This window comes from Exophiala viscosa (assembly GCF_022695815.1).
Source record: "Exophiala viscosa unplaced genomic scaffold EDD37scaffold_1, whole genome shotgun sequence".
In the NCBI taxonomy this organism is placed as follows: domain Eukaryota; kingdom Fungi; phylum Ascomycota; class Eurotiomycetes; order Chaetothyriales; family Herpotrichiellaceae; genus Exophiala; species Exophiala viscosa.
The window spans coordinates 2,405,061-2,431,162 of NW_026944353.1; the positions used below are offsets into that span (position 1 = coordinate 2,405,061).

General features: G+C 51.6%; 10 protein-coding genes across 10 annotated transcripts; 4 read left to right on the plus strand and 6 right to left on the minus strand.

The window, feature by feature from the left end:
• The first annotated feature begins 45 nt into the window (after nucleotides 1-45).
• EDD37DRAFT_46322 (stress responsive A/B barrel domain protein) lies at nucleotides 46-866 on the plus strand. The gene is made up of 2 exons (XM_062812982.1): nucleotides 46-52; nucleotides 117-866. The coding sequence occupies exon 2, from the start codon at nucleotides 330-332 to the stop codon at nucleotides 705-707; it is 378 nt and encodes a 125-aa protein (XP_062675192.1). The 5' UTR covers nucleotides 46-52; nucleotides 117-329; the 3' UTR covers nucleotides 708-866.
• Nucleotides 821-2,788, minus strand: EDD37DRAFT_46293 (general substrate transporter). Its single transcript, XM_062812976.1, has one exon. It carries the CDS (start codon nucleotides 2,522-2,524, stop codon nucleotides 935-937), a length of 1,590 nt encoding a protein of 529 aa, XP_062675193.1. The 5' UTR covers nucleotides 2,525-2,788; the 3' UTR covers nucleotides 821-934.
• A 388-nt stretch (nucleotides 2,789-3,176) lies between these two features.
• EDD37DRAFT_689977 (fungal-specific transcription factor domain-containing protein) lies at nucleotides 3,177-6,208 on the plus strand. The gene is made up of 2 exons (XM_062819992.1): nucleotides 3,177-4,852; nucleotides 4,941-6,208. The coding sequence occupies exons 1-2, from the start codon at nucleotides 3,500-3,502 to the stop codon at nucleotides 6,069-6,071; spliced, it is 2,484 nt and encodes an 827-aa protein (XP_062675194.1). The 5' UTR covers nucleotides 3,177-3,499; the 3' UTR covers nucleotides 6,072-6,208.
• A 352-nt stretch (nucleotides 6,209-6,560) lies between these two features.
• On the minus strand, nucleotides 6,561-7,607 carry EDD37DRAFT_46334 (acetoacetate decarboxylase-domain-containing protein). Its single transcript, XM_062812983.1, has one exon. It carries the CDS (start codon nucleotides 7,433-7,435, stop codon nucleotides 6,575-6,577), a length of 861 nt encoding a protein of 286 aa, XP_062675195.1. The 5' UTR covers nucleotides 7,436-7,607; the 3' UTR covers nucleotides 6,561-6,574.
• Nucleotides 7,608-7,847: 240 nt separating this feature from the next.
• EDD37DRAFT_671108 (uncharacterized protein) lies at nucleotides 7,848-9,717 on the minus strand (the record flags this gene model as incomplete). The annotated part of the gene is made up of 2 exons (XM_062819391.1): nucleotides 8,120-9,717; nucleotides 7,848-8,097 (listed from the first exon to the last, which is right to left on the minus strand). The coding sequence occupies exons 1-2, from the start codon at nucleotides 9,547-9,549 to the stop codon at nucleotides 7,848-7,850; spliced, it is 1,680 nt and encodes a 559-aa protein (XP_062675196.1). The 5' UTR covers nucleotides 9,550-9,717.
• Nucleotides 9,718-10,377: 660 nt separating this feature from the next.
• Nucleotides 10,378-12,259, plus strand: EDD37DRAFT_684586 (major facilitator superfamily domain-containing protein; the record flags this gene model as incomplete). The annotated part of the gene is made up of 9 exons (XM_062819879.1): nucleotides 10,378-10,474; nucleotides 10,532-10,593; nucleotides 10,648-10,736; nucleotides 10,772-11,040; nucleotides 11,065-11,115; nucleotides 11,235-11,663; nucleotides 11,700-12,091; nucleotides 12,113-12,163; nucleotides 12,188-12,259. The coding sequence occupies 9 exons, from the start codon at nucleotides 10,378-10,380 to the stop codon at nucleotides 12,248-12,250; spliced, it is 1,503 nt and encodes a 500-aa protein (XP_062675197.1). The 3' UTR covers nucleotides 12,251-12,259.
• Nucleotides 12,260-12,591: 332 nt separating this feature from the next.
• On the plus strand, nucleotides 12,592-14,020 carry EDD37DRAFT_46347 (uncharacterized protein). Its single transcript, XM_062812987.1, has 3 exons — nucleotides 12,592-13,274; nucleotides 13,331-13,581; nucleotides 13,631-14,020. Exons 1-3 carry the CDS (start codon nucleotides 12,734-12,736, stop codon nucleotides 13,760-13,762), a joined length of 924 nt encoding a protein of 307 aa, XP_062675198.1. The 5' UTR covers nucleotides 12,592-12,733; the 3' UTR covers nucleotides 13,763-14,020.
• Nucleotides 14,021-17,199: 3,179 nt separating this feature from the next.
• Nucleotides 17,200-17,580, minus strand: EDD37DRAFT_645071 (uncharacterized protein; the record flags this gene model as incomplete). Its single annotated transcript, XM_062817595.1, has 1 exon — nucleotides 17,200-17,580. The coding sequence occupies one exon, from the start codon at nucleotides 17,578-17,580 to the stop codon at nucleotides 17,200-17,202; it is 381 nt and encodes a 126-aa protein (XP_062675199.1).
• On the minus strand, nucleotides 17,389-18,464 carry EDD37DRAFT_46819 (uncharacterized protein). Its single transcript, XM_062813058.1, has 2 exons — nucleotides 17,448-18,464; nucleotides 17,389-17,391 (listed from the first exon to the last, which is right to left on the minus strand). The coding sequence occupies exon 1, from the start codon at nucleotides 18,326-18,328 to the stop codon at nucleotides 17,714-17,716; it is 615 nt and encodes a 204-aa protein (XP_062675200.1). The 5' UTR covers nucleotides 18,329-18,464; the 3' UTR covers nucleotides 17,389-17,391; nucleotides 17,448-17,713.
• Nucleotides 18,465-21,884: 3,420 nt separating this feature from the next.
• Nucleotides 21,885-23,739, minus strand: EDD37DRAFT_46383 (kinase-like domain-containing protein). The gene is made up of 2 exons (XM_062812998.1): nucleotides 22,784-23,739; nucleotides 21,885-22,730 (listed from the first exon to the last, which is right to left on the minus strand). Exons 1-2 carry the CDS (start codon nucleotides 23,370-23,372, stop codon nucleotides 22,072-22,074), a joined length of 1,248 nt encoding a protein of 415 aa, XP_062675201.1. The 5' UTR covers nucleotides 23,373-23,739; the 3' UTR covers nucleotides 21,885-22,071.
• Between the last annotated feature and the right edge of the window lie 2,363 nt (nucleotides 23,740-26,102).

The window sequence follows — 26,102 nt, forward strand, 5'->3', positions numbered from 1 at the left end:
GCTCCCACAATCTACCTGCTTGGGAGGTATGCATAACCACGAGGTATCGAAGGCAATGCTCCCAATATGCTCCGCACATGGCGCACCCTGGATGTAACCTAACTTTATAGTTAAAGCACGCCCGACTCTGCCCACCACCGGCGCTTAAGCCGCCCAACGGAGCAGAGCAACCTCATGCCCGTGCCGGCTGATAACGATAAACCTTAACGGCGCCCCACAGACCCTGCTCGCCCATCGAAAGCCTAGACAGTTCTTACCGAGTCCCCCCTACAAAACCTTCCCTGGCGGCTGCCACATTGCAAAGTTCAACCCTGGAAGCTCACAGCGACATGGGGTCTGTAGCCCCTGCATCGCCCGAGCGGATCACAACCAGTCCTATCCTTCACGTCGTCCACTTCCGCTTCTATCCCTCCATCACACCCGAAGTTCGCGCGAGCATATCTCAAGCATTTCTCGACCTCCGATACACTTGCATTTCACCCACCACCAAAAAGCCATACATCAAGTCATTCACTGGTGGTCGGGACGTCAGCATCGAGAATCTCCAGCACGGGTTCAGTCATGTATTCATGTTGGAGTTTGAGACCCAAGAAGACAGAGACTGGTATGTCAATGAGGACCCAATTCATAGGAGGTTCGGGGTGGAACAGTTGACTGGTGTGGTGGAGGATGTCATGGTGGTGGACTTCAGGAGAGGAGAACTCTAGAGGCCAACCCTTCTCACTACCGGTTACGCACTAAACGAAGTGAGGTGACTGAGTGGTCAACGAAACAGAATATAGCATTGCATTGTGACGGCATTACATTGAGAGTCAAAAAGACATCGGTGAAACATCACGGCAGCATCATCAAACACTCGATACCAAGACACGCTCTCCTCAGCGACCATCCAGATACTCTGTGCACACGTGTGCTCCTTTAAAGCAACCATTTCTCACACTTCATTCGCCTCCTCAGCATGCATGATCTTGTAGTCCTTGAACTTCCTAGCCGGCACCCTCGCTTCAAACATGTAGTCAAGCTCCTCAAAGGTACGGCCCTTTGTCTCAGGCAGGCGGAAATAGCACCAGACCACAGCAATGGCACTGATACCACCGAAGAAGAACCCCGTCTTGCCCCTCCAATTCGCTGCTGACGCATTCAGCATATACGGAATGGCAATGGTCATGACGATCTGGAAGATGGACCCGCTGCTCGTAGCCAAAGCGACAGTCTGCGAGCGAAGACGAGTCGCACCAATCTCGGCGAAGATGACAAAATTGACCGGGCCGACGGTGCCTTGGAACACAAAAGTGAGGATGTCCAGGAGTGCCGCTTGTGCCCAAGCAAAGCCAGGTCGGTTGCTATAGTTCGGAGCACAGTCCAGACCGCCGATGATGAAGAGCGCCACGGCCATCCCACCAACACCGTACATGAAGATAGTGCGGCGACCAAAGAACGACATGAACACCCAGGAGCAGCAAGTTGCCACGAACCCAATAGCGGTATTGCCAATGCCCATGGAGAATGAAGCACTGACAGGCAGTCCAGCCAGCTCGAAGAAGTAGACAGCGTATCCGATCAGCGAGATGCCGGTAATGACCTGCCAGATCTGCACCATAATGGCGACCTCGGTGCGCGCGCGATTCGATCCTCGGAAACATTCGATGTAGGTGGTGTCCTTCTCCACTTCCATCTCGTGCAGCGTCGTAGCTTGGATGTTGGCCAGCGTCGCTTTGATGTCGACCTTCGGAGACTCTTTCGCTAGGCGTCGTAGAACAGCCTCAGCCTCTTCATTGCGACCCTTGCGAACCAGCCACCAAGGCGACTCGGGGGCGAAGTACAGTCCGATAGCCAGGATGGGAATCCAAGTCCACTGCACAGCGAATGGTATACGGTATGCCCATTGGTCCGTCCTGAGTGCAACACCCTTGCCAACTCCGGATGCCACGAATTGACCAATCACATAAGCAAGGTTCATTCCCGCGTTCAGAATACCTCTGAGTGCCAGTGGACAGACCTCGGATGCATACGTAGGTGCAAGAACGACGTATGTGCCGTAGACTATACCGGCAAGGAACTCGCCAGCGGCTAGGGTGTGGATGTCGTTGGCGAACATTTGGAGAAAGATCCAGGCTGTGGTGAAGAACAGAGAAACCGCGAAGACTTTCTTTCGGCCCCATCGTTCCATGGGCCAGGAGGCGGTGACTGCACCGAGGAATTGGCCGACTGGGGTCCCCATACCCAGAACGTTCTGCCATTTTGCTGAGACTTCATAGCCAATTTCAGGACCGTAATAAGTACCGTACTTCTTGACAAAAGCGGGCAGAGCGTAGAAGCTGTAGATGATACCGGAATCGTAGCCCACCATGACCAGGGACCAGGCGAAGAGCGAGGCCCAGAGCACTGCCATGGGGTATAGCTTGACTGCTTCGATGACCCCGAGAGAATGCTCAATGTCGGTGGCTACCCTGGACTGTTGGTTCAAGTCTTCATCTTGCTTTTTGCCGATGTTCTGGACAGCCTCGCCGGTGGGGTTACCCATGCTTGCAGGTCGGAAGTGGTTCCGGAGGCTGAAAAGTTGTATATCGAGGCACAGATCCGAGGTGGTATGCTAGGTAAGCAATCCGCAACTGAACCTGGCAAGAAAAGGCCTTCAAAATGTTGGTGGATTACCGAAGGATCTGGACTTCATGTGATGGTATTAATAACGTCCTGATTATGTACTGCTCGACGACTCCAAGTGTGAAGATAAGAGCTCCTGGACCTCATGGTAACCGTAGCAATTCACCTATCGTGCCTTCTTGATACTGAGGTGTCGTTGAACTGTAGAAAGCCTTTTTGGACAGCAGAAGACATGGAAGTTTGATAAGGATAAGGAGGTTGCATTCCGTGTCGAATGCGGATAGATCGGTTTTTAGCAGACAGCAAACTAGTCTTCGGAGATTCTCGCATTGCGAGCGTGAGGGGCTATTTGGAAATGAATGTCAATCTGGATGGCAGAACAGTTGATCAAGCATACAGAAATGGCAGATCAATGCCGAAGAAGACCAGGAACACGGTCGGCATTCTTTGGTAAGTGCCATGGCAAGCTGCTTACCCAACGAGGTCCGTCGTGGTTGCCTCCCTGAAGAGTACTCGTAAGCGCTAACGTGCCCTTATCTTCAGTCTCCAATATCAGTGGACCTTCCCCGGGACAATTGTGGGCACCAATCATTCGAGGTCAGGCTAGACGACGCTGACAGAAGTTCTCTCGAGGCTGTCGTTACCTTTTCTCACCGATTCTAGGGCGGGAATGGCGTTCTGAACGTGTCGCCAATAGTACTTTGGGCTGTCATCGATTGTATCCTTGAAACATAAGTCTTTGAATCCGGAGTATGGCCTGAAGAGGCGTCGAAGCGTCGGAACGTGCCCGGATCACGCTTGTGCCTCAAGGAAGACTTCGGCAGACGGCAATCCTCAACATTCGCTTACCACATTCCAGTCTAAGCGCTAGGTGTACTCACCTTACTGGCCTGCTATGTCCTCGGAATCCGGCATGGCTCCTCAGCAACATGAGTTCTTCATAGCTGAGAGCCATCCACCGTCATCAAAAAGGACATTCCCGAATCAGGCAGGAAGGGATCCGCGGATCAAAACAGCCTGCACGGAATGCAAAAGGAGAAAGGTGAAATGCGACGGTACACATCCCTGCTATTCTTGTCGATGGTACAAGCAGGCCGATCGCTGTATATACCCATTTAGTCGGCCACCACTAGTCGTGAGTCGGAAAAACTTCGAATACCTCCGAAAACGGCTCGAAAGAACGACCGACATTCTGGCAAAGCTTTTTCCATCCATCACGATTGATACTCTCGCCGACTTTTCCCACGAACAACTGCTTGAGCAGCTTGACAGGACTGGCTTGCCAGGTGGAAGCAAGCAAGTTGACCTTGCTGGCATTTCAACGGACGCTCATGAGTTTCGATATGGTTCTCTTGGTGGATGTGAGAGCACCAGCTTCTCCAGCGATTTGCCGTCAGCGCCACTGAGTTCAGAAGACCAATATGCTGCTCTAGACACGATAGTTGGGTTTGCAGCTCAGCAAGTGCAGGATGACGACGGTGTTTCATCGGAAGCTGGAGACGATGTGAACGCAATATCAGCCACGTCCAACCAGACATCATCTTATGTCGGCCCTTCTTCGACCATGCAATTGTTTCGTACAATTCTTCGAATCGCTCCCGAGTCTCTAGAACATGGAGGATGCAGTCACACCCCATCCGAGACTCATCGTAGCGTGTCGCAGACTTCTCCTGGGCGTGGTGTCCACCACACACCATTGCAGATGTCTGAGCGAATGAGCACCTTGATTGACGCATACTTCGACTGGGTGCATCCAGCGACTCCGATTCTTGATGAGAAGGAGTTCAGGGCGACAGCACTCTCCGGGCTTCGCAATGATGCACCTTGGCTTTGTCTCCTAAATATCGTTCTCGCTCTAGGTGCTATTGGCTGCACCACCACCGATTCCAGAGAGCATCTAACGTACTATAATGCGGCAAAATCCTTCCTGGATTTTGAGCTCCTTGCAAGCAAGAGTTTTGAGACTTTGCAATCATTGATTCTCATGGCCGGATGGTATTGCCATTACAGAAACCGTCCGAATCTGGCCTCTGTGCTTCTCGGAGCCGCATTCCGTATGGCATACGCACTGGGGCTTCACAAAGAGATGCACCTTAGCATTCATGGTACGGAAAACCAAGAACTGCGGCGGACGATGTGGTGGAATCTGGTAGTGCTGGATGCAGCCGAGGCGGTAACGCTGGGACGTACCCTGGACACGAATATCTTCGATTCCGAGGTCCGATACCCACAGGATGCAAATGGAAATGTGAGTTGAGAACCATTGGCTGCAATTGATGTCTGGTACGTACTGCCTTTGAGTGAGCAAGCGCTGACGTTGTCAATGTCCTTACCAGGTTGGAGATCCCACCAATGATTTCACCACGGTCTCGCTGTTGACCATTGCCATCGAATTCGCCCGAACAATGACTGAAGTTCAGGGTCGCTTGTTGAATCCGAGCACCTTGCCGTTCGCTGAGCTGCTCAGCCTGGATGCACATCTTGTTGACTGGTACGAAGGCTTACCGACCCATTTCCACCGGCTAGCGGGTAATTCGATCCAACCAGGCGCTGGGGTTCACTCATCGACTTCCTTCAACCGCCTCACTCAGCCTTGTATGACGCTTCGGTGGAGGTATCTCAATCTAAGGATTATGTTGTACCGGCCTGTTCTTATGGAATCTGTGCTTCACAAGACGCCTTATAGTTCACTTACTTCTGACCAGAGGCTGTGCGTTCGAAAATGCCTGACTTTGTCCGGTGAGACCATTGATCTGGCGAGAGGACTTCCTGCCTCGTCCCCGAATCAATTCATCGCCTGGCCATCGACATGGTATGTGTTGCAGGTCTGTATGCTGCCATTGCTGTGTCTCTACACCTTTCGCGAAGGTGAAGAAATCCGCTTAGGCACACAGATCAGCCACGGGCCGCCAAGCAGCACACCCTGGGCTGTTCGGACGTCCAGCAGAGTCCTAGAGGAGACACGTCAAGTCTTAGAACAGTGTCATCGGCAAATAAATGCGACCTTGCTTCTCATGAAGGAGATGCAGCCATGGGCTGTCGCGTCACAACGAATGTATGACCTGATCAATCTTTTGTACAATGCGCGGCAGCAGCCGTTGCGCGTCTGGAACAACACCGAGGAAAGCCCCATCCTCACTTTAGCGTCTCCTGGTGCTCAATCATTCCAGCAAGGGCGCCCTTTGCAGGTGGACGTTATTCAGCCCGACGGTACTAGCCATCCCAATGCAGAGCGGCAGTACAGTGTTGGCCATGTCGACATTGCCGTGCCGCCAGTCGATACTCTGGGGAGGCAGCCACAAAACGATGCAATATTGTCAACACATGGTCAGCATCCAAGCGAGCAGTTGCCGAAGGACTGGTCAATGTTCAACACTCTGGCATGGCCGAATGCGACTTGGGAGAGCCTGTTTGAGTTGCCCGATGACTTCCAGTGGATGAATGACGGCCCATTCGACGTGATGTGAGGGATCATTCGGCCCAAGATGGGTTGCGAGAGGCCATCGAACAAGAGGACGCTGTCAACTTCCCTTCGTAGTCCTGTCATGCTTTCTGGCACCACCTCTGAATCTATTGTAGAAGTCATCATGCCAAAGGGGAGATTGAGCTTTGATAAAGTAGGAGGTTGGTGCTTGCATCCAACTTGACGACGTGAACCGCCAAGGAGGGGGACATTAAGGGGTGGACGCCACCACCTGTAAATTGTTCATCCATAAGGGCGAATAGTGAGCCCCAGGGAATAGAGCTGTTCTGCTGCAAGGGCCAAGACTCTGAATCTGTGGCCATTGGTGCGCATTAAGCTATCATCATTATGCACTTCAAAAGAGGCATCCGTCACAGGGATAATAAATCATCTCTCAGCTACGTATTCCTTCTCGCCTTCTCGTTTGATGATCGACGGTACAAGCCGATGGAGATTTAGACTGACGAAGGCTCACTGAAACAGTTTCCACAGCGTCTTTCAAGAAATCTAGGTACTAGTCAATTCCTGCACTTTGTAGACCTCAGGGTCAGATGCAAGCTGAGGATGGGTTCTGTCCAGAGTACAAGCTTGTCCGAGCATGGGATCCGCCACGTCGTCGTAATGGCGCCCAACAAAGTACGGTAAATATGCATCGGCGGGACATAGGAAGCGCTCGTTCTTCAATCTCCATTCTGACGGTCCGCTCGAATACTGAAAATCTCCGACAGATTTGACGGGAATCGTATGCAAGGGATCGCTCCTGGTGCCTCTGAGCACCAGTCTTCCTTTGCCCGTCGCACGCTTGACGTTGTGATCAACCACCCGCAACGTGATCAATATGGGATCACAGTGCAGACCCTGGCTCGGAGACCCAAGAGTACCTGGGAATGCCTTCACCTCGAAGCTGAGCCACTCACTCGTTTCCGACGCAAGGTCCCGGTCGAAGTCAGCTTCCATCTCAATCAAGCGGACGCCACGACGCTCGCAGTATCCTCGACGACGAGTCCCGCTACGGAACAATCTTGGCTTCCCTTGTTTCTTGATTTCCCCCCAGGACTCACGGCCCCAGGTTATCGCGACATCCTCGCTCACGATCAAATTGAGCACGTAGTACCCTGTCTCGCCGTCAACCTTGCAGCGCACGGATACAGACGAGAGCTCATAACTTCCACATACATTGCTCTCCCATGTTGATATGCTTATGAGACCGGTCGGTTCGTCGGCCGTCTCAAAGGTCGGTGGGACAACACTTTTGATGAATTCGAACGTGGTGGTGAATTCCACGCTGATACCTTCTTGTGAGTACGAAGGGTTTCTTGATAGCTCTCGGAAGAACTCTAGTCGTTCCCTACTCGCAACGAAAGACATTGTCGGTGATGTGAAGGAGAATCACGGAAGCTGGCCGTAGTCCCGGGTGTCTCTGACGAACAAGATTCGAGATTTGGAACGAAGTGACGGACTGACGAAGGCCAACGATGGTTTTGAAGAGTTCGCCAGCTTTGTTTCTGTGACACTAAGACAATTCTAGACCTTCCTTCCGCTTGTGCAGCTGCTACTATCGCACGCGGCACTAACCACAGTCCACCACGTCAAATGAACCACGGATTGGACTGTTTATTTCTTTCCATCACGGAGCTCGCTACTTCAGCAGTGGAGCATCTTGCAAGCACTTGGGGCCAACAAGGACGATAGCTTTGTCGGACGCCGAATTATGGAACATGTAGAACTCTGGCCTCCTCTTTCAAGTGGCAAAAGCTCAAAGGAGTCACACATTCTGGTCTCATGCCTCAGCCCTGCCAGAGAACCGGTTCAGGACATTCCTAGTGATGGTTTCGGTGAAGAAGTCATGCTTTATGAGCCCAACAACCCATTCTGCCGTGCCGGCACAAAACACTTCGCCAGCACCTCTCTTCAGACTGGCCACCATACCGCTTCCATACTCACGATCCTCCAAGTACGCTGGCACTCCCTCCCGATAAACAGAATTGAGGAGGATATGACTTTTGCTCATATTAGTAACGTGTTCTTGTCTGGCATTTGTGATCAACTTACAGCTCTTTGAGCGGTCCACCGATGGGTTCCATACCTCCCCATCGATCCCTTTCGCCGGCGACCGCTGGACACATGGCTATGATCTCTAGATCCATTAGTGTTCCATCAGCGCCGGATGGGTATGGCAACCCCTTTTTAAAGGTATAGTCGACACCATCAACTTCGAATCCACAGATGTTGACAGGATGACCACCAAATATGTCGCCGTAAAAGAGTTCCGACCCTTCAAGAGCCCAGTGATTTGGCCTGTATACCTGAAAACCACCTGAAGATCGCGGGGAGGCAACGCCATAGCGAGTATAAACACCACCAAAACCAGTCAAGCCGACAGTCTGCGCACCAGGGCGGTTCACAGGAGGGAAGTCCCAGCCAGTCGTGGTCCTGGTTGGGTTCGTGCCGAAGGCAGGATCGGCTCTTGGGTCCTTGTAGCAGACTTGAACGTCCGTATTGTCTTCAAAGCGCACTTGCCAACAGAAATTGCCGCCAAACCGAGCAAATCGACCACCACGGCCAGTGAATGTATCTATGTTGTCCCGCATCTCCCAAGACCAATATTCATCGTGACCGACCGAGACGTCACAGCTATATCCGTTGAGAATGCTTGGATCAGAGTGCAGGTCGGTCTGTGTGATATGATGAATCTTGTAGCCTTGGTCTTCAGCCCATACAACGAACGGGCGTTCATATGTAGCCCAGCCGGCGTCGGCGTAGTGCCTTGAAAAGCGGAAATACCAGGAATACTCGAGGCTGTGATACCTCGGTGTCCACCCAGGCCCAACGACAGCGTCACTGGTAGACTCGCGTGGGGCGTTTCTCGGTATTCGGAGCATTCCTCTTGCGACGGGTCGTTGGGAGGAAGCATGCGGGCTGGGTATATCATTCTGATATCCGTCTTCGATCCCTCGGTAGTGATTGGCCCCGCCCCAATCATTGTACGCCAGCATTGTGCTTGTGGCATGTACCAAGACAAAATCCGCCCCCGTCGCGTGGTCCTTGTCAGGCCTGACTACAAAGAATCCTTCCCGCTCGTGTACCCTGCCACGGACATTCTTGATCCGTATGATGACGAGGTAAAAGCCGGATTCCCATGGGTCATCAAGCTGTACTGACAATGACTCGGGCCAACCACAACCAACAGCATATGCATCCTTTGGTGTCGGGTGTTGTCGACCTGGCAGATGCTGCTTGGTGTAGACCTTTCGAGGTTTGGCTCCGTCTTTGATGACATCGATGTCATACTCTTCAGCTGTCGTATATGTCCTGAGTGAGACCTTCTCATCCGAATTGTACGAAAACTTGTCGCAGTAGACCCAGGCCTCGGACTCACCAGGTCCCTGCCCAGGCCGTTCGATCAGACCGCCGGGACGGGACCAAGCATAGTCTGCCGTTTTTGCATCTCCCTGAGCACCGGACGAAGAAAGGGAGGACATAGTAAGGTAAGGATTGAAAATCTAGCTCACATGTCAAGATGACTGAAGTACGACGAACAAATACCTCTGAACAATTTCGCAAATGCAGCCCGGGAGACTGCTGATCGACCTTCTCACAGGATGGGATTACTATCGGAACAACCTATGCCCCTGCTCCATGACCATGGCTGACCAGTGTGGAGCATGACCTCGAGTGAACTGATAAAGTCTTCAGAAGCGTTACGACTACTAGCAAAAGTTATTATCACAATACTACAGGAGGTGGCACTCTGTCAGAAGGGACTAATCCGGATGGGGTAATTTTAGAAGGACGACGCTAGCCTTGACACCAAAAAGGGACATCCACATTGGGGGAAATGGACCCACACTAGCCGGGTTTTGCTAGCATCATTGATAGACGCATCCGAGGACTGACCGTTCCATAATGATCACGTCTGGTCTCTTGTCACCAATGGCTCATTGAAGCTGCATGTCTTATGCGACGGACTATACTGCATATGGACATTTAAGAGGACGGACAATCTGAAGTAGTCTCGACCAAAGAGAGTATGGATCTTCTAAAATCACAAGTAGCAGGTTCTGAATTGGGGATAGATATGATAGGTGATATTCCGCGAACGCCTCGAAGATAAGGCCAGACCGGATTAAGTATTGGGAAGAGGATGAAGACCAATGCTCGTTCACTTATCATCGGGTCCTAACCTGACGGCCGAGGCCTCAAACATTTAAATCCATGTACATAGCATTGACTTCCCAATCAGAATCCCAATTTTTCACATACCCGAAGACCACTGCTGTGTTTCCTTATCTCATCACGCACGATTCAAGATGGGGAACTCTGTAGAGAACACCTTCAAAAACGACGCAGAGTCGGTAGTCCGTTGCTCAGACTCCAATGTGCCTGGCACAAGACAGATCACAAAAGGTACGTCCATTTGCCACATTGGTCCGGAGATAAATACTGACTTTGTGACTGCGATAGAGGACGGGACTTCCGACGTGGTTTTGGTGCCTCAACCTTCCTCTGACCCGAATGACCCTTTGGTACAACCCGTGGCCCCTGCATTGGATAATCCAAACTGATCGGTCGAGGAATAGAACTGGTCACGGGGACGCAAATACTGGCACATGTTTGTAATATTGTTCTGGTGCTTCATAGTCAATGCAGCGCAAGTTCCCACCAGCTTGTATGGATATAGGGACAGAACTAACAGCACCGCAGTATCGCATGGACCAGTCCAGCCTGGGCGACCTGGGTTGTGGACCTCAACACAACTTACACGGACTTGAGCAACGGGGAAGGTATCCTGGTATTTCTGTGCGCATTCGGATGTCTGGTATTTCAGCCATATGCTCTCAAGTACGGCCGACGTTTACCGTACGTTGTGGCTTCTGCATTCGTGCTTGTTGGACTCGCACTTGGCCTGGCAATGAAGAGCATCGCTTTCTTTTACGCCTACACTGCTCTCTCAGGATTCGGCTCTGGGCCGGGTTATTGAACAAACGAGACATCAGTCGTTGATATCATGTTCCTGCATCAGAGGGGAACTTGGTTAGGCATATACTGTAAGTCACGCCGCTTCTTTTTCTTCCCTATATGCCGATTCCAGCTCCATGCCTCATTCGAAGCGTCGATATTCTGCGTGTCGTTGAGAAAATGCTGACGATACCTATCCGTCGAAAAGGTCTTGTGCTCCTCGTTGGTAACTTCCTTCCTCCAGTGGCGGCAGGTTACATCGTCGACTCTCAAGGATGGCAATGGTGTTTCAAATATCTGCTCGTGTTCATGAGCCTTGCCACTTTATTGCTGGTCTTCGGAGCGGAGGAAACCCTGTACGTACGGGACAGGGAACAGGAGTTGGCGTCTGAACAGACCGCCGAACAGCAAGGTAGTCTTGAAACCACTGCACACCATCATATTCCGACCAACCACCAGAAAGCCACTTATGTTCAACGGATGACACTTTTTCGGCCAGATACGAGGGTCCGGATTGGGTTTTGGGCCTTCATTATCTCCCCTTTTCGACTTCTGCTCCTCCCTGCCATTGTATGGGCGAGCGTCATGCTCAGCTTGTTGACGTTCATGACGAGCGTCGTCTTCACCACTCAAGCTAGTTTCTTCTCGGTGCCGCCATAAAACTTCAGTGCAGGGGCGCTTGGCCTGATGTATTTCGCTGTGATCATAGGCATGGTCTTTGGAACAGTGTTGGGTGGACCATTCAGCGACTGGATCGTGCTCCACCTGTCTCGACGAAACGGAGGTATCATGGAGCCTGAATACCGCCTTTGGGCTTACCTACCGGTCTCCTTCTGGGCCGCCGCCCTCCTTATCCTGTACGGCGATGGGGCAAGCTATGGCGTCCACTGGATTGTGCCATGCATTGGCCTCACACTTATCGGCCTTGCCATGAACGCTGCTGCACCGGTTTCGATGGCTTATGCATTTGACTGTTACAATGAGCTCTCCGGCGAAACGGTTCAATTGACGAATTTTCTGCGCAACGCAATAGGAGGGGCGATGACTTTTGTTATCCAACCTTGGGTAAATCACAACGGCGCTCAGAATACGAGCATCACTATCGCGGTGTTGATGTTTGTGCTCAATCTCTCCTCGGTCATCTTCCAAATATGGGGAAAGGATATGAGAATCTGGACTGCTGGTCGGTACAGGAGACTTGTTGAGAAGGAGGTGTATTATTGATAAATTGCGAGCTTGCAAAAGTGTGATGGACTGATACGATGTAGAGGGGCTTTGATTCATACCTCGCGAGGTAGATAAAGGGACCTATCAATCCCCACTGTACGAAGCTTGTCCAGGCCAAATAAGCTTGAATTGATAAGGAATGAGAACAGCGTCGACCCTGTGCTCATCGGGCCGTGTACTAAGATAAGCCGTCATCCCTCAATCTCGGCGTGCCCAGCGCCCGTAAGTCAAACTTAAAGCTCGAACAAACAAGTCCCGTCCGCATCTGAAGGCCTTGTACCCTGTCCTCCTTCCGTTATCACCATCATCGTCCAGCAGTAACAACATTCACCTCACAGGCCACAACCACCCCCATGAAGACATATCATCTTGATCGTTCCCTGAAGGCCCGGGGAGCCTGTTTGTGATCTGCAGGACGTCCCTTGGTGGATTTCACAATCGCTCTCATCGTTGCAACGCCACGCAATCCGAGACTCAGATATGTCAAACCGCCGGTCACGTTTCGGTTGCTGGCGCTGTAGAAAAGCCAGCAGGAAATGCGACGAACGCAGACCTGTCTGTAATCGATGCTCAAGACTGTCTATCCAGTGCGAATACCGACCTCGTCTAGTTTGGACGGAACCAAAACGCTCAATTAGCGGAACAGTGGTGGCAGGTTCTCCCCAAAACAACATAGCAGGGAGGAAGACGAGCAACAGTTCGAGGGAACCAGAAACTCAGCTAGGGAAAACTGGAGGTAGAACTCCAAAATCCCCCAGCCAAACAAACGAGGAAATGTCGCCAGAAGAAATGCTCAGCAGGTATTCCTCAGAGACCATGCTCCGCTCCACATCACCGTGTCGAGAAATTTGCAACTTTCACGATTCCGAAACGGAGCAGATGCCTTACCAAATCGAAGATGCAGTTTCAAGTTCGGCAGGGTCCATGCGAACTGCCTCTACACTGAGCTTAGGTCCCAACCTGTCATCCTGGAAGACCGTGGTACAATTGGATGCTGACGACCTGTTCACATTTCACGAATGTAAGTCTACAACCCAATGCATGGTGACAAGCGCTATAGTCTTAACACTTTCCCAGTCCTCAATCATGGACAACGTGGTCTCCACTTCTCCAGCCTGCCCAATAATCCCCTCATTGATGACTTGTTGTTGATGTGCCAGCGATCCCTGGCGGCCACCGCCACCGTACTCTCATTTCAAGCTTGTCAATATAACGATCAGAAAAGTCTGGTAAAGTTCGATAAGGCGGTTAGTCTCTACCGCGAGGCTCTTCCTTGGGAGGATGCGGATTGTACCTCTATGATGGGGGCTTTGATCTGCTCCGCTGCGGTAAGTCTTTCGGAGTCCATACGCGAAAGATCATTGACTTGTGGAACAGATGCATCTAGGGTACAGCTGGACACGCTATCTCTCCGATTTGTTGCGCCTCATCGGGCGAGCAGGCTTCACCACTAGGAGACATGGGTATCAGAATGCGTCTCCAGTGGTGGCTCGCGACCATGGACTTTGATGCTTGGATTATTGGGAGACAAACTGAGCCCAGTCACATCTGGTACAAGTGGTGTACTGGGGGATCTGGTGTTGAACGCATCACATGTCTGCCGCGTTCGCTGCTGGATCTGATTGCAGCGGCCTCTATGCACATCGATTGCTCCGACCAGCTCAGAGAATGGTTATCGAAAACAAGCTCATGGACCTCATCCCCTGCACAGTATCACATTTGGCAAGCATATGCCATTGCGACCTTGTTCTTCTTGCACTTGCATCAGGTAAAGATTCTGGGAGACGCGGCAGTACTCGCTAAAGACTTGAAGACGCACATTACCTGCTTTACAACCTCCCAGATCTTGAAGCCAGAGTTCCACACGAGGATGGTTATATGGCCACTATACATCACGGGGCTCTCATGCACCGATGACCAGAGCAAGTCCTTTGTTCGGGAAGCCCTGAATCACCCTTGCATATATCGGGACTTTCGGTCCAAAAACCTGGTGGGTGCAATCCTGGAAGAGATATGGAATAGAATTAGTACAGGCGATATCGTGGCGGCGGAAACAGTGGCAACAGAACATAGTACCGAGGTCGGAATCTGGTGAAGCTTAGGGCTACCTTGAAACCTCTCGATGCCAATCTGCTGGTAAACATACGACTTTCTACTAATATGCCCGGGGCGCCTGACACCAAACAGGCGACGATCACTCCAGCAATGACGGTCCTATGGCCAACAATGCCGTCACCGCCAGCCTCGGCTGTTAGACTGGGAAGCACCGCCCTCTTCGCGTCAAACCGGAGTCTTGCGACTGTAAGTCGCCTCGAATGGGCCCTCATCGGCATGATTACCAGGAAGGCAAACAGTTTCTGCCGCTAAGCCTGGCGTCTTCTGCAGCAACCAATGCAAGCTTTCTCACACCATGGTGTGCAAACTTCTGGCGTCCGATTGGGGCCTGATCAGACCACGCACCGCCCGACTACCGCGTACGGATGGAAGAGCCTCAACGATCCCACTTCAGCCTGACTGCTCTGCATAGCAATAAGTATCGACTGACGCCGCATTTGATGAAGATGCGGTCTTACTGTTACCGTCCGACTCGGGTTTGGGTCCCGGTCCACCTCCAAGCTCACCGAGGTCGCCGACGGAGTCTTACTCCAACAATGGCTTCGCAAACCTTAACAACACCGCCAACAGGAAACAACCCGAGCCAACGGTGACGCAACAGCCCGTTGTCGACCCTACCCATGGCTTTGCTGAACGGCAATCGACTCCAGACCAACGTGTCACTGAAGAGCAGTTGACTTCCAACCAAGGTGTTCGTGAACAACAACCGACTCCCAAGACATGGCCTGCATCCTCCCAAGGTGAGCCTGAATCAGTTCTTGGTCATGATCACAATATCCAGGGTGCTGTATCAGACATCGTCTGGGCTGGCACTAGCGTGACCTTGCCCATGCGCATTTTGACCGCAATCGTCATAAGCCTTGTATATGAAGTTCGAAGTTTTGACAGTCAAATAACCGTGGCCAATTCATCAAGTGTCAGCTCTGCTACCGATTCCAACGCAACCTACGTCAACTACAGTACGGCACGGTTGATCACGGTAACCACGTGGACAATTACAATCACTTCGTTCACTTCAACGTTTGCAATGGTGCTGGTCTCGTGGCACTGCACGCTCAGAGGTCGCTTGAAGAGTGATGAGGGAGGAATCAAAAGGGGTATTTCACGTGATCTTAAAGTGGCAAGGTTGTGGGTGGTCAAAGCGGCATGGCTTTTGCTGTGATTGTGCAGCCAATCCAATAGACAAGGAACCTTCAATATCACTTCGTACTTGTGAACCACTGATGGAGAATGTACGATGATCTGCTGTAGAAGTGAGAGGACTAATGACGACGCCGGTCCTCGAGGGTAAGCCCTTAAGCGTCCCGGAAGTTGACATACTCTTCCTCGGTAGCCCCGGTGTGGGCAAATCAACCTTCCTGTCGTATGCTACCATAGTCTCTTCGTGAAGCAAGAGATGATACTGACACTGACTTAGACGACTAGAACATGTCCGCAACGGCAAGCTGGACTTGACGGCGATCCCTCCAAGACGTGTGTTTCCGTCTGCAGGACCGCAGACGTTTGAAGTCACTTTATTCAATCGTCCATATCAGTTTCGCGTTCATCCTTCCACATCTACACTCTTCATCGATCCGTTCCCTTCGAAGCCTGCGTTTGCTATCATCACCTATTCCGTCTCTGAGCGTGAGTCTCTGCACAACGCCCAGTACTACTGGCGCAAGCAGTTGTCTCTCCATTACAATGATCAAGAGCACGAAATGCCCGTGATGTTACTGGGCCTCAAAAGAGACGAGCGCAACGAAAATCGACTGGAAGATGGGACCTTTGAGTGCGTGATGCCGCAAGAAGGCCTCCGAGCGGCACAGGAGATGAGATGCGATCGATATGCTGAATGCAGTGCTCTCACTGGGGAATTGATGTGGGAGGCGCTTGAGGATATCACTCGGACTGCCGCGAAAACAACAACGGAAAATGGGGCACTGAGTGAGTATTCGTGTTGCATGATGTGAGACCTCGTGGGCATCCGGGCCTTCGGAGATTACCAGTATCGCGCTCGACGATGTCTACGTACGACCTGAAAACCTCCTTGTTTCGGCCTGATCGGAGGAGTATTGAAGGCTACCCGCTCTCGAAATGGCACCCTTGGAGCAAACGTCCCAGGTCAAGCAAGACCGCACAGGGATGGTTTCGATTGGGCCCATCCCAGTGACAGTGTTTCATTAAAGCGGATCGACCGGCTCCAGTGGACACGCGGCTGCGTTCGGTCTGCCTGAAACGACTACCGTGGGTCTCCGGCAATCTGGCGCAACTTCATTGGGACTGATGGTTACAAATATAGGTATGGGATGAGTGGACTTCTATGATGATCCTCATGTTCTGCCCTGAGGGTGGGCAAGAACCACCTTTACCGTGTCAATGACGCCTTCATCCATCCTAGGACACTGGGAGTGAGTGTCTCGGATCAGAGATCTAGGGACATTCCCATGACATCTGGTGCTGATGTGTTCAGCATTGCCGGCGCCCGGCACCAGTGTTACATTTCGACGTCCATAGCATTACGTGCTCTTCACTGGCATGGGTGGTCTACGACTAAGTGCTCCTAAGTAGTCCACCTACTCGCTCACACAATCCTTTCAGAGCAGAGCCATAGCGAGAACACGACGATGGAACTAGAATGCGAGCAAGAAGAGTTGTCGTGAAAGATCCAGCACATAATATTGAATTTGTCCTATGATATACGACACCGCAGGTTCCAACCTGCGTAGAGGGTGTATCTTTAAGCCCGTGCCACCCGCGATCGCTATGCATTAAATCCCGAAAGCAAAACCCCAGCAGATGAAGAACCGTTCGAACATCTCAGCACCCCTCAAATCCTCTCTCTAGCCTTTCTAACACAACAAACAATCCAAACAACAACAGCACGCCAGTCCAGCTAGAAGCCCCTCCAGCATGCCACCACCGCTCCTGCCCCGATCATAGTACTGCGGCTGCTGCTGATACGGCCCATACCCATATCCCGGTTGTTGCTGTCCATAGCCGCCACCATACCCATATCCTTGTTGAGGAGGTCCGTACTGTTGCTGTTGTTGACCACCGAAGAATCCGCGATTCTGGTCGTAGTTCTGGTCATATTGGCCTTGGTTTTGATATTGGTTCGGGTTGGGGTTGTAAGCCATCGGCGGGGGCGTTTGAAAGCCGCCCTGGGCTGAGTTCTGTTGTTGCTGCTGTGGCGGCGGGTATGACGGCGGAGGATAATTTTTATCGGCCATGATTGATTATTGCCGCAGTGGTTTCGAGGATTTTTTTCGTTCAGAAAGCTGTTGCCCTCTTTGCTGGGTCAAAAATGCTAGACGTATTATTTGGGCGCTGCAACTGAAGCACGTTCGATCGATTCAATTGGCGCTATCGGCCCGAGAAGATACTCGCGCACGCTGATTTTGAATGCCCTGGAGAGGGAGATCCAAGGACGACGAGATTTACGAAAGGAGGCTCGTCAAGTGGTGGCAAGATGTGGAAAAATGTACCAGAAATAGGCGTGACGTGCAGTAACAGTCTCGAGCAACTTGCACAAACGGAATGGAGGTTAATAGCGAAAGAGTGACTTGCCTTTAATTCACTCGGTGTAGGCGGCAACACAATACTTAACAAGCCTTCAGCGACGCGCAAGCATTCTTGGACGCCCATCAGAGGAGGGTTTTTCGCTCGGGTGCCACCGACCTTGGGCCTGGAACCACGCAATAATGGTGCTGGTACTTGCGAGGGAACATGGTTTTGGTTCTGTTGCAACAGAAGACGGAACGAGACACGACCATCGAAGTCAAGATCAGTCGAGCAGACAAAACCCTCTTGGCTGTAGGGAATTATTGCTGAAAAAGACTCGATGTCGTTGCATTTTTGGGTGGTTTCACTTGGTCCGAGAGCCAATAATAGCACCCGCATCTGGCGGCTTTGGCGAGGAGAAAGCTGATCATGAGTGGCGTACTTAACGTGGCGTCGATATCTGTGTGGCTTAGACATACCATAGCACTCCGTACGAGATACGCTGTGGCTGTGTGGCACAGTGACATATCCTACCGCCCCTTACAGAGTGGTCTGTGGGTAACCTTCTATTAACTTTTGTTATGCTGCTGCCTTGCGAGGGCGACGTCTCGGCTGACGCGCGCTTGGACCACAATATCCAGGAGCACATGACCACATAGTACACCGTCCCTCGTACCTGACAGGCGTTGTCATCCTTGATGAGACCGAAGCACGTCCCGTACCCACGGATCACTCTGCAACTGTGACCGATGGAGAACAATGGCTGTAAACGGCGATGCATTGGCAGATCCTCCCTATTCTTGTCAGCCAAACTCAATGGTCGACGAGGCTGCTATTGGAATGCGTCTGTGCTCAGATGCATGTATTGCTGCAAGCCAAACCTCCTTAAGTCAACGTCTGCAAATCAGGCTCCGCTCGTGTCGCTGGGCAATATTGTAACAGAGTTGATGCACCTTTTCAATAGTAGACCACGAACCAAGTATAGTGCTCCAGAGAATCCGACAGGCCAGCCTTACCTGGGGTCTCAGTCAACATATCGATATCGATGAGCCTGAAATGTTCAGTCATGATGTTGATATGTGCAGATCGCGGTCGTGCTCCGAGGACATGTCAACGTTGCATCGCCTTGAAGCCATTAGGAACCCAAGACTGAATAGCAGTTTTGAGCCAGTGTTCCATAGCAGCCTCGCAAGTCAAGTCTCGAAGAAAGACACGTGATTCAACCCGTCCGTTGTTGCAATTTGCACGCCGCACGGAGCACGTGGAAAACCGGCTCATGGACTGATCGACGGCACCAGTTCTTCAAGAATCAATTATCGATCGTCGATCCTTATCGTGTTGGGCCGTCCCTGCGGCAGCCTGAGTAGTGGCTCTTGGCTCTTAGGGAAGTTTCGATAATGAGGATCAAGCAAAAAAGACAAAGTCCTGAATGTGGTAAACTTAGCCTAGCATAAGACTGTGGTGTATGCAATACATGCTTTTCGGAAGACGTCCTTGTCGGATGCTTGAGGCATTTTTGGTCGTCTTCCAATAGCAATCACGGTAGTGAAGAGCGTGTTGACGTAACAAATCCGGGTATGTTGACTAGAGGACATCTTGACTTGGACGACTCGTGTTCGTGGGCGTCCAGAACGTTTCTGCCAAAGGAGGATAAGTCTAAGTCTTGGTTCCGGATGTGAGAAGCGAAACAGGATATCCGAACTTGGTGGTCTACGAGGATAGTCATACTTGTCAGCTTGACTTCCCAATGCCGAGGAAAGCGTCAAGATGAGTGGTTGATGTGTGGTACATGCTTTCGGTCAAAGCATGACAGAGACCTGATCAAGCACACCACTCATTGGTAGCGTCCAATCCGCCAAACTTGTTTCGCATCTAGCGTTTGTCGCTTAGCATCAGCGATGTCATCAATTGGCCGATGTGTGCTTCGCCTGCGCATACTTTTTGATAACTTACAAGCATTTTCATGAAGTCGTACTCTTGACCCTTCACCGGCACTATACTTGTCCTCGGAGGTGTGTCGATGCCTGCGCGCCAATACTTTGCATCCAAAACTCTTGTTTGGAAGGAATGCAGCCACCATCCGATTAGCAGTACCAGGACGGCGGAATACCAAGTGAGAGCTCGGCCAGTTATTTGACAACGATCGAACTTGTGTCAAGTGTCATGGCTGTTTTGCATCATGGCACCATTTCAAGCGATTGTCCATAGTCATGAAAACGTAGCGGTAGAGTTATTTGCTAGAAAAGATCGAGATATGTGGTGTGACACTTGTCCCGCGACGAGACTTGATCAACAAACTCCCAACTGTCGTTGTTGTTCATCGGCATGGGCACTCTCAAACGACTAGCCGCAGAGCGCCCGGATTGGTGCCTGTGGTGCCGAGCACTGTCAATGACACAATGGTAGTGCTGTATCAACGTCCAAGACAAGGAGGGGCAGGCACTGATAGACAACACTCGAGTGCCCACATCAGGCAGCAAGTCCTGAGGACGCCGTCGCCTTCACGTTGCTACCGTGCGATGGGGTCGTCAGCACCCCTCGTCGAATTTCTAGCCAGTGGCAGCCTACGTGATGGCGGCGCAGTACGGCGGGCGTGCATACATCGAGCATCCTAGTCGAATCGAAGTAAGGATATGTGCAACTTGCCGTCAGTACCACGGACTACGCGCACACCACGTTTTTTACGTGGTCGATGTGCCATCCATCCTTGGTGCTGTAAATCCGGTGATCAGTACTGAAACTTCGTGTTTTGACTGCCCAAGTCAACGTTAGTCCTGCGCAAGCACCTGCATAAGCTCATCATCATGGAGGGGAAGGAAGGAATGTGACGGGTCTGGCGTGTTGCATGGTCGGTGAAAGTCCCGGGGCGCGTAGGTAGGCGATTTTAAGATGGCGGGGCCTGTTGCTCGATAGAGTTTGGATTTTGTATGGCAAAATGGCATCTCACTCCCTGTCGTTGTCTGCACCTACCTGTTCAGGGGTGAGAAGGGTGTCCCTCCATGAAGTCAATGCAGCTCGCATAGCCCAGCCAGCCCCAATCTGCGGTAGCCAAGCCAACCTAAATCAACCTGTTCGATCCTTTGCAGGTTGGGCGTACAGATAGACATCCTACATGCATATGAGGTGCAGTAGTGGAGAACAAAAACTTGGAATAGCGAACGGCAGGGCGAGGATATGCACAGGCTGGCGGGGCAGACACAGAGTAAGGCAGCCAATGCATCCTGCCATTGCCGGCCGGCTGACGCATGCGCTGTCAAAAGACTGAGGGCTGGAACAAAAAGGGCACAAGCGGCTTGCATTAGTCTGCTGTGCAGGGCGGCATAGTTGGGGCTAAAGGTTGGAGAAAAGGCAAAATCCCGACATAATGTCATTCAGGAATAGCAGTGCATAGGAGGCGGCCACGCGGATGTGCCAGGTGGATGGATTGATTTGATCGATGGAGACGTTGAGGATGAAGATAGCGAAGACAAAGAAAATCAGACCAAGTCATCGTTGCTCGGATATTTCATCCATCACGTGATAGAGAAGCTTTAGGACGACGACCATCTCCACATCACCATTGATGGTAGAGGAAATGAAACAAAGCATTCTGTTGTCATGTCCTCAATATGGACGTTGATTGATTTGGTAAGGTGATTCTTTTTCGAACTATTTACATAAAGCCAACAAGCTGAGGCCATGGAAGCAAAAGATCAGATCCACGTAGAGCCGGATAAGTGTCCAAGCCCAATATTTGCAAGTGATGATCTCGTTCCAATGGAGCCTGAATGGCCTGTGCGGATGATCCTCTCGGTATACATGGTGATTTGAACAAACTGCAACACACGACATCCTCTCCATTCCGCATATCGCCTCTCGCCAGCACTTGGGTTGAGGGATAACAGAAACAAGGATCCGTTTTTGCGCCTTTTCCTCGGTGAATTTTCTCTTATCCAGATTTGTCAACGCTCAAAATCACCTCTCCACAACAATAAAAGACGAATCGCTTTCTAGATAAGAAAGAACTCCAACGGTGAATGCTCCCACGTTTGAGCAACAAACGATAAAACTTCGACGTAATTCCTGGGCGTAAGGTGCCCGATCTCGTCCGGGTGTGAAAAAACGAATATCGTAAACCGCCTGGGTATCCAGTAAAAGGGACAAAACTCCTGTCGTACGTCCGTGACTTCATAACAGCATCAACCGGTTGCTGCTCAACGTATATGGGATGGGAGCCAAAATTAATATGCGGCCACAGTGGAAACAAAGTTTGCCGGTGAGAAGTAAGGTTTGTCATGTTCGTTCATGGGAATAACGTTGCCGTAGAAGTTGAAGACTGGAGGCTGCAGATGTTGACCAGCATCGGCGAAAGTAGTCTCGGACTCGTAACCAGAATCCGTGGACACGGAAGAACAAGAAGATCCCGACTTCGAGGCTGGCTCAAACAGTGACCATTCCGAAGGTTGAGTTTGGAAGAGTTGGTGAGGGGCTGGAGACGCGGGAGGCGAGGGTGGCAGAGCCATGTTCGCGCAGTCCATGATGGGGTCCACATAGGTGTAGGGAGACTGTGGTGGAGATGGAGGTAGAGTGTTGTATGGGTTCATGGTCAACCTGGGGCAGTTGATGATCAATTCCCGGAGTTCCTGAAGAGTGATCCTCTTGTTCGGGTCACACTCGAAGATGCGGCGCAAGATCATGTTCAACTCAGGAGAGATTGGCAGAATCGAGCTCAAAAACTTGGGATCCTTCAGGAAAGCTCGGAACGTAGAGTCTTCGGGAGAGGCCTTTTTCCAGGGGTTGCGACCACAGGTCAGATTGACTAAAATGACGCCGAGCGACCAAATGTCGTTGGGTCCAGCGGCATAACGAGCATACGGCTTAGCTGGTGCTTGTTGACACTCTGTGCAATTTGGTTAGATAGCGCTCAGTGGCACTTGAAGAGACTAGACGTACCTGGTGACATGTAGAACGTCGAACCACAGCCAAAATCGGATGTGATAGAGTCGGTGGTGGCAAGTCCAAAGTCGGCCAACTTGACGGTGCTACCATGGTTGGTGACCAGGATGTTCTCGGGCTTCAGGTCGCGGTGGTAAATCCCAATGGAATGACAATACTGGACAGCATCCAGGATCTGCAAGAACGCATGCTTGGCCAATTGATCGTCGCCGACAAATCGTCCTTGTTCAGTGATGTTGGAGAAGAGGTCGCCCTCGGGACAAAATTCGATCACGACGAACGTGCAGTCCGGGCTATCCAAAATGCGCAGAAGCGAGACAACATTGGGATGCTGACTTGCTTGATGATGAAGAGCGATTTCCCGTCTCTGGAATCGACGCTGTCTAGCATCCAGGCCGGATTTGGGAAGAGCCTTCACCGCATATGGGACGTTGGTCAGGATGTCGATGGCCTGGTAGACCACTCCATAGGCACCAATTCCAAGGATTGAGACGATTTCCAATCTTCCGGCAAGCACGCACCCCAATCGATCCTCTGGCGACAAACAAGTTGTAAGCTGAGGGGATGGTGGCGGCGTTAGGAGCATTATGGGAGAGCCCAAAAGTACTGAGTACTTGCGGTAAGAAATGGACTAGTCGACAGAGACCAGAAAAGAACAAACGGCTCAAAACATGGGTCCAAGCGAGCACTCCGGATACTGGTATCTGGGACGGTGAGGTGGCCTGGTCCGTGGGGAATATATCCAAATGGAGTGTGAGTTGGTATAAGTCGAGTAGTAAAGGAAGGACTCGAAGGTGAATACAAGAAGTTGAGATAGGATATAGAGAGATGTCTGAGATATAGGAAGTGGAGAGAGATTGGTGGTTGGTGATAATGCTGATTGTGATATCGAAGAAGTTCTCTTGGAGGTATAAAGGCAAATATCAGGTCCTTTTAGGTTATGACGGTAGAATGGAGACTGAAGGACGACTCTAGTCGCACCGGCAAAGCGTCGACGCACGGACGTCAATTGCCCCCATAACCATCCATGCTGGTGGGGCAAAACGCTGTCAGAACCAGGTTAGGTGATGCTGCGAATAGAACGCCAGGAAGAGCAGATATCCACTTTCGCTGCGTCAAAGGTGCGTAAACCCTGGGCTGTGGTCTGACGCTAGATGACGACTCGGCCTTGAACGGTTTCGGTTTAGGCGGGCCAGACGAAGCACGACGAGGCGGGCACGGCCTAACAGGAAGACACGGGTGGGTTCACTGGGTTGCATGCCTTTGACACCAAGGGCAGGGAGGTCGGATCACCAGATGGCTGGGCGCATATCTGATCACCACAGATCAGCGTTTCTCGCAGGACCGAACGCCCAGCGCTAAGCCAATCACTAGCACCCAAGCCTGCCATTCAAGGTGGTCTCGCGGTACGAGAAGAGTGTCTCCATTTTGTCAGTTGTCACCACTCACACACCAGAGATGACCATGCCATCGAAGTGCAACATGCCTACTGCTGCATGCCCGGCAGAGGACTCACACGGCGATGCCAAGTTGAACATGGTTGATGGCGAAGCAAAGTGACTTCCCAGTGGCAGACGGCTGGCAAACCCGCGTCCTGCTTCTACTTTCCTCGATGTAAAAAGTTATGCACTGTGTTGTGGCGCCAATAATGCCTCTCGCAAAGGAAATTTCCTTTGTAACCCCACGAATAAGGAGCCAGGAACCCTATCTCGTCTGTTGTGCATCTATCAACAATGGGCAACGCTGCTTTCAAGTTTATGATGAACCTGCGGTGCACGGCCATGACTATTGGTCGACGCTGGCGCCAGCACAGACGGGATCGGACATCACTGATGAGACGACCAGATATTCCATTGATCGACTTGACGGTACGTCGGGCGACTGTACCCACACGGCGAGATGCTTGAGATGCGTGTTGCTTTTTGCGCCTCGCGCCTGGCTAGATGTGTAATGCTGGTCCCGTTTCTGTTTAGCTTCGTGTCGCTATTCGCCCGTGTTTCAGGAAAGGAGGGTGGGTTGTAGGCTTGGTGGCCAGCACTGGATATGGCAGGGGGCCAGCAACCACGATGAGGCGGACTGAAATTTACGCAGGTTTGTGCCTGAGGCACTAAACTGGATCTGAAGGTTGGAGTTTTCCTCGCTGGAATCCTCGCGTCCAATCCAATTATAAGAGGTGGCCAATCATGTGCATGGTGGCACGGCCCCTCTGTATGCAAGTGGGTGTGGTCGAAGCCTGGCAGAAGCATCCTACCGGCGACAGTCTTTCCATTCCTGCCCAGCTGCATTTCAAACGTCGTTCTGAGATTTGCATCCTATCAAAGCCGTGCACATTTTAGTTCTGTTGCCTGTACACAAGGCTCCCATGATGACCTTGTTGAAGGGCCACATTGTGGTCAGCGCTACCTTCAGGAATCAGGAGGCAGTCGATAAGTCTGTCAGTTCTGCTTCCTCTGCGTTCGAGCTCCCGTATCTGGTTAGCTGTGCTGGCTGATTCATACTGTGATAGATCTTCAGCCACCAACTCGTAGTGCACTGGAGGCGAAACAAGGCCTGCAAGCTACGAGGAGGCGAACCCAAGTAGACTCCGTGCTCCGGACACCTGTTCAAGACGTGTCTGTAGCGCGCCCTCTCCAGGTAGGCAGGCCAGGCGATCTGCCACCGAATTTGCAACTGGAGCCAGCCTCTGGCGGAAGTGCCGGCTGCCGATTGTGGTGTGGCTTGTGAAATTATTTCCTTCTGACACACGGTGATTCGCCACAAACAATTTAGCAATAAGCGGGCCGAACTGTTTCAGCCCACTTCTAAGAATGCCTCGAGGAGATACGATCCGCATTATGGATTTGGGCGGATGAAATGCTGAGCGGGCTGTTTTCTGTTGCGCATGTGACCCCGCTTCTATCTCGTGGGCATCCTCCATGAGGCCAATAAGCGCAGATAGTGCTTGGATAGCGCAGTACACCCATGAGGCTTGCCGAGATTGAATAGCAATGTTAGCATAGCAGGTGGAGTCTGTTAGGGAGTCATTCGCGTGTCTCCAAGGGTCGTGTTGATGATCATGGTGTCTTCCTGCATGGCTTTGGCGTGGTTTGACCCTGAGCAAGTTGAGGCAGGGCCAGGATAGGGTTAGGGGCCAACGGCGACAGGGGGTTCTTGGTGACACACTGGGATTCGGAAGGTGCTTTGTGCATTATTGCTGCAAGTCTGGTGCATGCGATTGGCGTCTCTGGTGACACCAGATTACGTAGGAAAATACCTCGTTCTGTGAGAAGAGTCCGCCTGTGGGTGCGAGGTTGGCTGTTCGTTTGACACACTACAG

Coding starts and splice junctions, on each gene's coding strand:
- EDD37DRAFT_46819 (XM_062813058.1), bottom strand. CDS start 18,328: ATGTCTAAGCCACACAGATATCGACGCCACGTTAAGTACGCCACTCAT.
- EDD37DRAFT_46334 (XM_062812983.1), bottom strand. CDS start 7,435: ATGTCTTTCGTTGCGAGTAGGGAACGACTAGAGTTCTTCCGAGAGCTA.
- EDD37DRAFT_46293 (XM_062812976.1), bottom strand. CDS start 2,524: ATGGGTAACCCCACCGGCGAGGCTGTCCAGAACATCGGCAAAAAGCAA.
- EDD37DRAFT_46322 (XM_062812982.1), top strand. CDS start 330: ATGGGGTCTGTAGCCCCTGCATCGCCCGAGCGGATCACAACCAGTCCT.
- EDD37DRAFT_689977 (XM_062819992.1), top strand. CDS start 3,500: ATGTCCTCGGAATCCGGCATGGCTCCTCAGCAACATGAGTTCTTCATA. Junction 4,853..4,940: donor CACAGGATGCAAATGGAAAT/GTGAGTTGAGAA, acceptor TGTCCTTACCAG/GTTGGAGATCCCACCAATGA.
- EDD37DRAFT_46347 (XM_062812987.1), top strand. CDS start 12,734: ATGTCAAACCGCCGGTCACGTTTCGGTTGCTGGCGCTGTAGAAAAGCC. Junction 13,275..13,330: donor CCTGTTCACATTTCACGAAT/GTAAGTCTACAA, acceptor ACACTTTCCCAG/TCCTCAATCATGGACAACGT. Junction 13,582..13,630: donor CTTTGATCTGCTCCGCTGCG/GTAAGTCTTTCG, acceptor CTTGTGGAACAG/ATGCATCTAGGGTACAGCTG.
- EDD37DRAFT_46383 (XM_062812998.1), bottom strand. CDS start 23,372: ATGCTCCTAACGCCGCCACCATCCCCTCAGCTTACAACTTGTTTGTCG. Junction 22,731..22,783: donor GACGTTCTACATGTCACCAG/GTACGTCTAGTC, acceptor CAAATTGCACAG/AGTGTCAACAAGCACCAGCT.